This window comes from Rattus rattus, chromosome 10 (genome assembly GCF_011064425.1).
Source record: "Rattus rattus isolate New Zealand chromosome 10, Rrattus_CSIRO_v1, whole genome shotgun sequence".
Taxonomy (NCBI): domain Eukaryota; kingdom Metazoa; phylum Chordata; class Mammalia; order Rodentia; family Muridae; genus Rattus; species Rattus rattus.
The window spans coordinates 7,517,193-7,529,550 of NC_046163.1; the positions used below are offsets into that span (position 1 = coordinate 7,517,193).

General features: G+C 39.4%; 1 protein-coding gene across 7 annotated transcripts in view; it reads right to left on the reverse strand.

Annotated features, from left to right (window-relative positions):
* Positions 1–12,358, reverse strand: part of R3hdm1 (R3H domain containing 1) — a 141,380-nt gene that overhangs the window by 41,086 nt on the left and 87,936 nt on the right. For 6 of the 7 annotated variants that reach the window (XM_032914913.1, XM_032914914.1, XM_032914912.1 and 3 more), the window contains 4 exons: positions 11,072–11,326; positions 8,879–9,030; positions 5,127–5,228; positions 2,190–2,480 (listed from right to left, as the gene is read on the reverse strand). In XM_032914913.1, coding sequence (XP_032770804.1) covers positions 2,190–2,480; positions 5,127–5,228; positions 8,879–9,030; positions 11,072–11,326 — 800 coding nt within the window. The remainder of the gene's footprint in view (positions 1–2,189; positions 2,481–5,126; positions 5,229–8,878; positions 9,031–11,071; positions 11,327–12,358) is intronic. The other variant, XM_032914915.1, reaches the window with a different exon arrangement.

Consider the following 12,358-nt stretch of genomic DNA (forward strand, 5'->3'; position numbering starts at 1 on the left):
CCAGGGGAACATTTTACCACCTAACCCTTAGGTATGAAGAAAACCTTTGAAGACAGTAAGAAGAGGACCAGAATACCTCCTAGACAGTGTGTTTAGATATTACCCATTTCTTTTTCCAGACAGGGTCTCACAATGTAGTCATGGTTGATCTGGAACGCTGTACATAGTTTAGTCTGACTATTAACTCACAGAGATTCACCTGCATCTGCCTCCTGAGTGTTGGCATTAAAGTAATGTGCCATCACACCTAGTGTAAGATTTTTAAAAAAATTAATCTGAGCTAGATAGATTAGTTGTAGTGAAGGGAAAAAAAAAAAAAAAAAGACACCAAAAAGCGATCTTGTATGGAGAAATGATCTGTCATATACACAATTCTAAGAACTCTATAAAACTAAAAATCTCACTCAAAAAAAAAAAAAAAAAAGATAAAGGATATAAGAAAGCTAGTAGTTAATGGTAGGGCATCTCCTTACCAGGTATAAAATGATTGGCTGGATTAATAATGGCTGTTAAAGGAAAGGCAAAACCAAGACAAACTAACCTGAAAACACAATGCAAACAAACAAAAAACCAACCTGGCAAAACAAGAAAAGCCCACTAAGAAGCTAAGTCCTCTGTGAAAATGAGAATCTGTGGAAAGGTGTTGTGTGACTCCGCTCCACCTGGGGAGAGGTGAGCACATGTCTATCCATCTAAGACACCCTGGACGGCACCGACAACAGACCAGAGAAGTGAGGTCACGAACTCTAGCTTAGCTAACCCAGTGAGTCACTGGATGACTAAAAGACAAACACCGCACTACTGAAGAGCTCACTGTAGTGCACGTGACAACAATGAAAACTGTATCACCGGAACCCCCTGAACAACTGGGGCAGTTACTCAGCATGGAGAGGCACCTCTCTAAGCACATGCTGCTGTACTTTAGGGAGGCTCTTGTGAATCTTCTGTTTTGGGACTTTCTTGATAATTTTAAGTTTCACTGATGTGCTGAGCCTAATAAGACTTGCTTATTTCCTGAGTGTATAAACTTCCTTCCTACCACCAAGGGAGAATGTTTCAATTCAGAGGGAATAGCTAAACAGAAGAGGGAGAGAGTCCATAGAATATAAGATTACTATGCTCAAATTTCCTTTACTGTGAACAAACAAACAAGTGAAATTTAAAAACAGTTCCTTTTATAGAAGCAACTAAAATCATTAAATGTAAATAAAATATACACTATCTATTTAGGCAAAACAGTCAGGCCTAGTTGTGCACACTTGGGAGGCATTTGGGAGGCAGAGAAAGATCTCTGAGTTTGAGGTCACCCTGGTCTGCAGAGCAAGTTTTAGGACACCCTGCTCTATATAGAGAAGTGTGTCTCAAATCTACCCCTACAAAACAAGCAAGCAAGCAAGCAAACAACAAAACTGTCCAAACCCACATAAAACATACTGAGAACAATTAAAATTGAAGTGAACAGACATTTGTTTAGGAACTGAAAGCTGACAGTATGATGTTACTTCTGTTCAACTTGCTCTATTCTTGAACTGCTGCCGTATACTTCTCCGTTCTATTACACCGTGTGGACTAGTTTGACGTCATCTTGACACAGATAGTCATCTGAATAGAAGGGAGCCTCAATGAGAACGTGCCTGCATAGCATCTAGCCTTGAGGTGTTTTCTTAACAAGTGATGGGCAGGGAGGGTCCAGCTCACTGTGGGTGGTGCTGTTCCTCAGCAGGAAGTCCCGGGTTCTGCAACCTGAGCAGGCCAGGGGGAACAAGCCAGTGAATGGAATAGCATCCCTCCTGACCTCTGCATCAGCTCCAGCCTCCAGGTTCTTGCCCTGCCCTGTTTTGAATTCCTTTCCTGACTTCCTTCAATGATGGATTATGATGTGGAAGTGTAAACCAAATGAAATAAATCCTTTCCTCCCTGATGGGCTTTTGTTTCATCATGGGGTTTCATCACAGTAATAGTAACTCTAACTAACACATACTCTTATTGTCTTTTCCTAAGATATTAAATCAAACAAAAACCACTTCTCAGAGCCAAAGAATATATACTTTGAATTGTAGCTAAATCTTATATCTCCCAAGGCACCTGACAATCTCCAGAGATAACTATGGGCTTTACTTAAACTATCTCACAAACTGTTCCCAAGTTAGAGGCTCTTGTGAGAGAAAGACCATGACAAAGCAACGTACCTGTGGTGAGGGCTGAGGAAGAAACCCCTGCTGCTGGAGCACAGGCTGGCTGACAGGATGCCCAGAGAAACTGGCAGTGGGGACTGACTGCCCAGGTGGTAGGGAAGGAGGAGGGGGAGGTGGTGGAGGAGGAGGTGGAGGATGTGGGGGTGCTGTCGTCACGATGTAACCAGACTGCTGCGGAGACTGAAGAACAACAGTGGATTGGAACATGGTGGCGTGAGGGTCGGAACCATCGGCCGATGGCTGGCGGGCAAGACTCATGTGGCTGAACTGAGAGCCAAGGTTATCCTGTTGAAAAGAAGTTGGCCACCAGTGAGCCTTTCATCCATGGGCCAAATTTACCAATGCAAAATGCTACACATACACACCTATAACCCACTCCCACCACTTTGAGTATCTCATCTCTACTAGAATAGCCTCAAAGTTACTACGTAGCTGAAAATTACTTGAATCTCTGATCCTAATGTCTCCACTTCCTGAGTATTGGGTAAGAGCCATAAATCACAATGTCTAATCTGTGCGGTGCTTAAGATAGAACCCAAGACAATTTGATGTGAGGCAAGCACTCTACTAGCTGAGCTATATTACCCAATCCTATACGTTATTTATTTGTAAGAAGATGTGGCAGTATATGCATGGACATCATATGCATGTAAAAACAGGTAAGATTTAAGACAGCAGGTTCAAGAAAATGAGAACTCCTATATAGGAGGGAAGATATGTTATAATTATTTATATATTATTTAGAAAATATACCTAATGGAAATCATAGCATGAGAAAAAGATTAGGGTGCATTTTTTAGTTTAAAAAACAAAGCTATATATATTTAATAAAGTTTAAATGTTGACTTGGGTTCAGAAACAAACCTGAACATTTTTATATTACATAATTAGTATTTTCTGTAAGCAGTTACTTTTAAATAGCTCTTTTCTTCTGAATCTCCAACCATCAAAATCTAACTAGTCATTCCTTTTTTTTTAACATCTCAAAAAATAATTTAGCCATAATTTCTCAGTCTGCTACTCAGGATAGATACTTTAAATCAAAGTGTCCTGTTTCTGGATCATTGGTGAGCAGCCGGTGGTCTCCAGCCAAGCTATAATTTATGTGCCATAGACATACAGTTCCTAACTTGACAGACTAAGCATTATCCCTTATTGGTCACTCAAATGACAGTATAGGGTAAAAATGAAATGCCCGCTCTTAGGAAGCAACAGACTTACAACATGAAAATGGTTTCTTAAATGAAAATACCTCCTAGCTCTAAATTACAAAGAAACATGGCTAAATATTCTTACAAAAAGTAGTATAAGTACAAGAGACATTCACAAAAGGTAAGGTTTCTCTTTTCTTTGTCTTATTTTTTTTTTAAGATTTATTTATATGAGTACACTGTAGCTGTCTTCAGACACACCAGAAGAGGGCATCAGATCCCATTACAGATGGTTGTGAGCCACCATGTGGCTGCTGGGAATTGAACTCAGGACCTCTGGAAGAGCAGTCAGTGCTCTTAACCGCTGAGCCATCTCTCTAGCCCTTCCTTTTTAATAATTTAATTTTATTTCACGTGCATCTGGTGTGAGGGTGTCAGATTCCCCTAGAACTGAAGGTACAGACAGTCGTGGGCTACCATATGGGTGCTGCGGGTTGAACTCCGGTCCTCTGGAAGAGCAGCCAGTACTCTCAACCACAGGGCCATCTCTCTCTAGCCCCATGTTTCTCTTTCTTGTAGGCTGAAAGTTATTTCATAAAATCATTGAGAGATGAAGCTGTTAAATATTGTTGCCTCAAATCAAAATCAAAGCATCCTCAACAGAACAAAGAGTTTTACAAAAAGCATCGAGAATGGTTTTTCTGCTACAGTTTGTAATCTGATTTGAAGTATAGTTTCAACATAGGATAGGTCAACAAAGACCATCCCTAGGAAAAGCAAGGAAGTTGTCAGGAAGTTCATTTTAAAAAAAGCAACGTTTTTATGTAGAAGCTAGTTCATGTATGGAGTTATGCAAAAAGATACAGTGTTTCCATATCACAAAGCTAATTACCTGCAGCGTGGGCCTGATCTTACAGACACTGACAGGTATAATTCAGGACAGACTTTGGATTAAGGGTATTATAGTGAGAGATTAAGTGTCAGGTGATCTTTGATAAAATCAGAGGAAGTCCTCTGTAGCTACATGCTGCAATCCATCTAAAGTAACTGGTTCTGACCTACTCTACCTAATCAGCACTTAAGAGGAAAACTGCTTGTTCTGGCTAGATTTAGGTTAGCACAAAACAAACTAGAGAGGTGGGAAGAGCGACTCTCAATTAAGGAAATGTCTCAAAAAGACTAACTTGTGGGCAAGTCTGTGGTACATTTTCTTAAACAGTGACTGATGTCAGAGCGGCCAGCCCACTGTGAGTGGTGAGGGCAGCCCACCACTGGGCTGAGGGTCAAGCCGGTGAGCAGCACCCTGCACGGCCTCTGCTTCAGGTCCTGCTTACAGCTTCTGGCCTTGAGTTCATGTCCTGGTTGCCCACAGAGTCTGAGCCCTGAGGGTAGGAAGATGAAATAAACTCTTTCCTCTCACCTTGCTGGTGTTTTAATGTCACAGTGTTTTAAACACTGCCATTCCAGGACTACACAGACTCAAAACTGACTTCAATTTAAAAAAACAAACTAAAATATCTGAGAATATTTAGTTCAGAACACTCATCCTAAAAATTCCCCCTTTAAAAAATAGGAATAATGTTAAGTCCTTTACAGTTACTATGATAAGTTGATAGAACCACTGTCTTATGAAAGGAATAAATTATTTTTAATACGGATTAGAAAACACTTTTGTTACCTACGTAAGAAAGAGCTGAAAAGAGCAAATTACACTGACCACAGTCTGAAGCACTCATCACACAATGCCATAGTACCAATGAGACGAAGAGAGATACAGTACCACAGAGTACTGCTGGGTGGGTGAGACTGGCAGGAGCGGGGCTGGGTAGGGGGCTGGAGAGCACTCAACAGGCTGAGAAGAGGACTGCAGAGGACCAACAGGCTAGGAATAACAGGGGCAAACAGTTCATGTTAGAAGGAAATGTTACAAGAAGGACAGAGCATGGAAATTTACACTTTGAGGTAACAGGTTTACATTTATAAAGTCATAAAAAATATAAGAGATTCAACAAGAAAAACAGTATCAAATGAAGAACTCAAAACACTAAGAATAAACCTAGGTTCAAGTTGATTTCATAATGAGAATAACAACTTCTATGCCAATAAATGTAACTTTTTTGTATACTAATAGAAACATCATTAGCGATTTGAAACCCTATTATCTGAGTTATGTCAGTAAAAACAAAACTTCTTACTCTTATTTTCTGATTTTTATGAAGAGGCTGTCCTATGTTTAAGCTGCTCTATATTACTAAATTAGAAATAAAAACCTTATAAATTTAGACAGCTGTACCAATCCTTTTATTTGATAAAGCATGTTTAAATTCTCAGGGACAATGCGCCTAAAACTTCACCGTTCTGTGAAAAAACTCCAAGGATAACCAGCTCAGTGACTGGAGAGATGTCTTCAGTGGTTCAGAGCATGTACTCTGGCAGAGGACCCAGGTTCAGTGCCCAGACCCTTCTTGGTAGCTCACAACCATCTGTAACTCCAATACTAGAGAACCCCATGCCCTCTTTTACCTCCACAGGCATCATGCACTCACACGGGGTGTGTGCGTCCATTTTCTTCCAGGCAACTTAAATACACACGCACATAAAATAAGTAAACCTTAATAACCACACTAGGACCAAAACACATCTACTTACACAAACATACATTGTTTGTCTAGGAAAAATAAAATCTTTTCCTTGTGGCTAAATGCTAAATATATTTTTATTAGGAGAATTCATGGTAGGAACTGAGAAACTAGATACTCTAGCTCTTCATCCAAACACTTTTTGTTTCAAGGTGAGGAAAAATGCTTTACAAAGGTACTAAAAATTCACTGTAATCTACTTTATAGATGAAAACACAGATGAAGATAGATTAAGTGATTCTTACTATGCCAGGTAAAGCAAGCAGATGAAGGATTCAGATAATTCTGATCTGACAAATACTCTTTTGGTTAAACTGTATATTCACAAATGAATCCTGCACTGGCTAATGTTGCTGAAAAGAATAATTTCAAAATGCAAGGAATGAAGTAGGAGTGTGCAGGGAATGAATAAAGAGAAATGTTTATGACAACCGAGATTTACAATGATTACTTACTCTTTACAACAAAATCAACAGAATAATCTAAAGTGCAAAATGTTAGGTCAGTTTAGAGTCCAACACAAGAAGATGAAAACGAGCAGACAGGAAGTAAAAGCTGAATGATCTGGAGAGTTGCTGATGGTCCCTGACAAACCTCTCAGCTACCAATCATCTAGCTGAGGACAGCTTGAATCATGCTAACCTGGTCAAGTGGCTAGAAATCCTACCACTGGCTACTAGATGCACTAAACACATAAACAATAAGATATAACCCTTATCAGTTGATCTGACCTACTCAAGTTGTCAGATGTGTAAAAACATAGATGCTGGAGAAGGGAAAGAGTACAAGATGAGCCCCTATGGTATGAATGAATGTCTCCCCGAGTGCAAAATGGCAGAGAACGAAGTAAAATCCTGACAGGAAATAAAGAAGGAAAAGTCTTAGCGTTTCCTTCTTTCTACTTGAACATCCACACAGTGATTGGTTTTATGCTCTATGTTCAGGAAATACAGCACTCCTGAAGGGGTTTTTGGAATTCACAAATTTACATTGTTTGGTTAATGTGAAATTGTACAAATCATTTATCTCAGAATATGCAAAAGATAGTAATAGGATATCATTCGTTCAGTGAGTTTTTGTTTCTGAGAGCATCTAGCTGTAACTTTTCTTTTAAATGTGTAAGTTAAATTAATCAGAGAATTGGATATTTACCTCAATACCTGGAATTCAGCTCGAATGCTTGCTTCCAAACTATACTCTCTACACCTCCATCTAGGATAGTCTCAGAACTACATGGAACAATGTTATTTCTAAACTTTATCTTAACCACAGGTCTGAGAATCGATAGGCAAAAGTATTCCTAGGAGACAATAATCTGAGTCACATAACCATAAACAAATCCTTGAAAATTTGAAAAGCTGTACTAACCTTATGTCCATCAAGTTAAGTCAAATTGGAAGTCAGTCCTATAAAGCTCCTGGTGAAACACACAGCAGTATAAAGACAGCTCACAACGGCAGAGGAAAGAAACTCAATGATGTCAAGGCAGAGAAGGACGAGGAAGCAATGCTTTGTAGCCTTGGGTAGGGCTGGGAAGGTCACGCAGAGCACTCGGCAGAGCTCTACGCCATCTCCTCTAGGTACATGGACATTTTTGTATGGTCTTATAAGTTTGTCTAAAACGTTTTAAGCCCTACTTTAGGCACCAAAGCAAAGCAAAAGAAAACGACTGACTTGTCCAGCCAAGAATCTTACCCTGAGACAGCAACCAACTGCTTTCCCTACTCTCACATTATCTGGAAGTGTAACTCACTACTTACATATGTCCTTCATCCCACAGGACACCTTAACCAGATGACGCATCTTGTAAGACAATGAGTGGCAGTTTCTTCTGCCCAAGCTCATCAGTGCACGTCTCTTCGGAGAAATCAGACTACAGGAGATCCACTGGTAGAATATTTACATGACTCTTATATCGAAAAGAAAAGGCATACGAGGGCTACACGGCCTTTAAAGTTGGCACGAATGTAGGAATTATACAGATATTATCACTCTCTAAACATAGATAACAGATTATTAAGGAACAAAAAGGCAATATAGATATGTCTGCATAAACTCCAAATTACTTATATAAATTCAAAATGTGATTAAGAAAGCTTTTAAAGCCAAGCATGGTGATGCACACCTGGAATGTCAGCACCTGCAAAGCATAGGCAGGCAGACCTCAGTGAGCTCTAGGCCAGCCTGATCTACACTGCAAGTTCCAGGCCAGCTATAATATAGTGTGACCTATTTAAAAAAACAAAACAAAATTAAACAAAAAACTCAGGAGCCTGAGAGACGGAGTTTCCTGGGTAAAAATATTTGCTGACAACCTGAGTATCTCCTGTATGTCCTGTATGTCCTGTATGTCCTGTATCTCCTGTATGTCCGAGACACACATGGTGGACGAATCAGCTCCTGTAAGTTGTTCTTTGATCTATACATGCGTGTTGTCATGTGTATGCACACACAGACACACAGACACACACACTGGACCCTCAGAACCCAGCCCACTCTACCCTTGCAATAGAAAGAGTACTCTACATGGCTTGAGCAGCCCAGTACAGTTTCTTCTGTTGGATTAATTCAGTTTTAATAACTCACTTTGCTCACTGGGCCAGTGAGCAGCCTTTGCTTTTACTCTTACTCTTGTCTACGTTCTTACTGTAAAATAGGGATCAAATACTGGTCAGGCCCCGAGATAGTATCACTCCCTCTCTTCTAATACATCCTCAGTATTTTTTAGCTGTAAATATTTGTTCTTAACATTTTCTTCCTGTGACTACTGAGTGGGACATCAACAGGAACAGAGTATTAAAGCGTAAGAGATACTTACCTGGCTACTCAGTCATTAGCCCTACATATGCAAAGGCAGGGGGGCTTAGCATTACAGAATCATGGGTTTGTGCACCTGTGAGAACATGTGACTGGCTGCTGGCTGCTGAGGTGGTGGGGGTGGCAGAGGTGGCTGTGGAGGACCAGGCACTTGGGTTCGAACTGACTGTTGAGTCATGGGAGGATTGTACACAACTGGACTTCCATCTGGGTTTATGAAGGGCTGACCTGAAAAGTTGAAAAAAGAGGAAAAAGTCAATGTACAACAGGACTGATAATAAAACTCACTACTGATTTATAATACACATTCATAAATCTCTTATGCACAATTCTAAAACTCTCAGTTTCTTAAGACAAAAGCTTTTCTTAGCTTGGGAAGTACCACAGTGATTTGAAATAAAGCTATTAAGAACCTTTATCTTTTTCATTTAGTATATATATGCAAGTGTTACTTATTTGGAAGACGTGATATTGTTTCAGACCCGTCTGAGCTAAGTGAATAATCAAAATATTTTTTGAGGGACTGGAGAGAGATGGCTTAGCAATTAAGAGGACTGGCTGCCCTTCCTAAGGACTCAAGTTTGGAGTCTGTCACCCACAAGGCAACTCGCAACCCTCTGTTAACTCTAGGTCTGGGGATCTGATGCCCTCTTCTGGTTACTGTAGATACTGCAGTCACATGGCGTGTAAATACATGTGTGCAAGCAAAAACATTCAAACACTAGAAATGAAAATGTTTAAAAATATTTTCTGGAAAGTTGTGAGTTCCAAATCATCATTCAGCTCCAGGTATTCAATCACAGGACAGTGGTTCAGCCACTATAAACAAAAGGTCAACAACGTTCAAAAGACTCCCACCTCTGTCTAGCTTCCCCATGGGCATCAGGGTTGGTATGCATTTCAGCTCAAACAGAAAATGCCTGACTCCAAGATATCAGGAAAGCATTCACACATTTTCAAGGAGGTGGTCAATAATCTAGGTTATAGGCCACACTGAACATACGTCACTTTAAAAAAGAGGCTGAAGCTGGGAAGTGGTGGTGCATGGCTTTAATCTCAGCACTTAGGAGACACTGAGTGTACAGTCTTCAGACTGAGCTCTAGGACAGCCAGAGCTACACAGAGAAACTCTGTCTTGAAAAACCAAAACTAAATAAACAAAACAGACAAAAAACCCCCACAAAACAAGAAGACAAGACAAACAAACAAAAAACAGGTTGAAAATGTAAGTAACTGACAGCTTTAAATGTGCAATTATGAAATCAGTTTAATGGTAACAGATTGTGCACAGTAAAATATTACATGAAAACCTTGTGTATAGCTATGTATTTCAATTTCCCTACTTTAAATGAGGATTTCTCTCACCTAAAAGTGACAAAAAAAGGGTCATGAATGAAGAATTTAAACCATGAGCTGCCATGTAGGTGCCAGGAACTGAACCTGGGTCCTCAGAAAGAGAAGCGAGAGATTTTAAATGACTCAGTCATCTCTCTAGCCCTTTAGAAAATATTTTGCTTATAACAAACATAGTAGAGTCTGGACCAATACACTATCAAACTGTATATGGTTAAAAGTAAATGTGTAATAATATTAATTATCATTAGTTAATGTCAAGATCTACGAACATATACTATCAATATTAATTTATAACAACTACCTTGTTTTGGTTTTTTTTTAAAGAAATGTGGTTTAGATTTTCTTAAATAGAAAGCAATCACCAAGCTGGGAGGTGGTGACACACGCCTTAATCCCAGGGGAGGCAGAGGCAGGTGGCTCTCTGAGTTCAAGGTCAGTCTGGTCTACAGAGCAAGATTCAGGACAGCCAGAAGCACACACAGAGAAACTCTGTCATGAACCACCACCAACGAAAGTAATTACCACATTCTCAAAGACATTAGGAGTTTTTTTCCACTTGGTTCTTCTTCATACAGTAGATATTATTTGCCACAAAATAAAAATGATATACCACATAAAAGTTCTCGCAAAGGTGTTGATTTGTTTTAATGGAATGAACTGTTGTTTTATTATAGTCAAGTTCTTACTTAGTTACACATCATAGATGGCATATGGGGAAAACTGTCATATAATAAAATGTTTAACATTTTGCAGCCTAAACATTTCTATTAAAGTTTTCAGGACAAAGACAAATTATTTATCATCATTAAAAAGCTATCAGCATACGTACATTTAAATAATACATTTTTTAAAGTACCCCAATTTTCAGATATTTCCTGCTATGTCAACTACAATAAACTGTCTGGATACCCACCTGTTTGTGGGTTGATCAGAATACTGCCAGGTGGTATGCCAGTCGCTTCCAAGGGAAGCAAAAGGAAGCTAGTGCTAGGAGATGCACCTTGACCACTGAGGCCCCCATCAAAGGAAAGAGAACTGTGATTGCTGGCTGCCGGGTAGATGACAGGTGCGCCATGAGAAGACTGGCTAAGAGCTGAGCCTGGCAGAGGCTGCTGGGTGTGAGAGAGAGAGCCTGTAGAGGACCCTACACTACCTGAAGACTCAGATCCTAGGGAAGAGTAATGGAAAACATGGAATTAAACAGAGAAACTTCATATAAAGATACAAGTTTAAAAACCTAGTAACAGTACAGTTCACATTATGCGATATGCAGTTACAACGTGACAGCAATGGCTACTACAATTTCCTGCTCAGTGGTTCTTTTTAGCTTATTCTCCTAAACATAATTTTAATATACCAAACAGTAGAACAGAAGTTGTCAGAAAAGTCATAGCTAAAGCATGCAATTACCAAGTTTACAGTAACCCCAGCCAGACAGCCAAAGAAACATACTACTGACACTCAAAAGGACAGGTTACATACATGTCAGCGTTTAAATTAACAGGAATATACAGATAACAAATTCCCCAGGTAAAAGAACGTAGCACGGCCAAATGCCTAAAACCTGACGTTTCAGAAATGCTTATCTATAAGGACACAAAGATTAAGCATGGCATGAGAAACAATAAAAAAGATAAATTATCCTTTAAAAGAAGCAACTGCCAAGTTTCACTACAGAATTTCATCTCAGTTTATAACTAGCATCTTCCTATAATGTAAACTCAACTATCTTTTCCCCCTTTACCTAGTGACAGAAATAGTATCAAAAATATTTCATATATTTATGTTAACACCAGCTTAAAATTTATTTACCATACTTCATTTAATTTCATGGCTGAATTTGATTGCTCTCGACTACAGTCTATCTCACAGGGACTGCAGCTGTCACTAACTTTGAAAGCATAAAGACTGAAGGTGGACAATGAAACAATGAACCATACAGGTTCAGATCGTACTTGCAGTTAATTAGGTTGTAACGACAGGGGCTGACTCTGGGAAAAAGGTTTTAATGAGTAATTATGACACTCTATACAGACTGCCTTCTGAACAAAGCCTTTATTCTAAGTCACATTAAAATGACACTTCAACTCTATCACTTATCTTTTATCTTTTTTTCTGAGACAGGATTTTTTTGGGTAGCCTCAGTTGTCCTAGAACTCAGAGAACCACCTGCTTCCGCCTCCTGAGTACTAAGATTAAG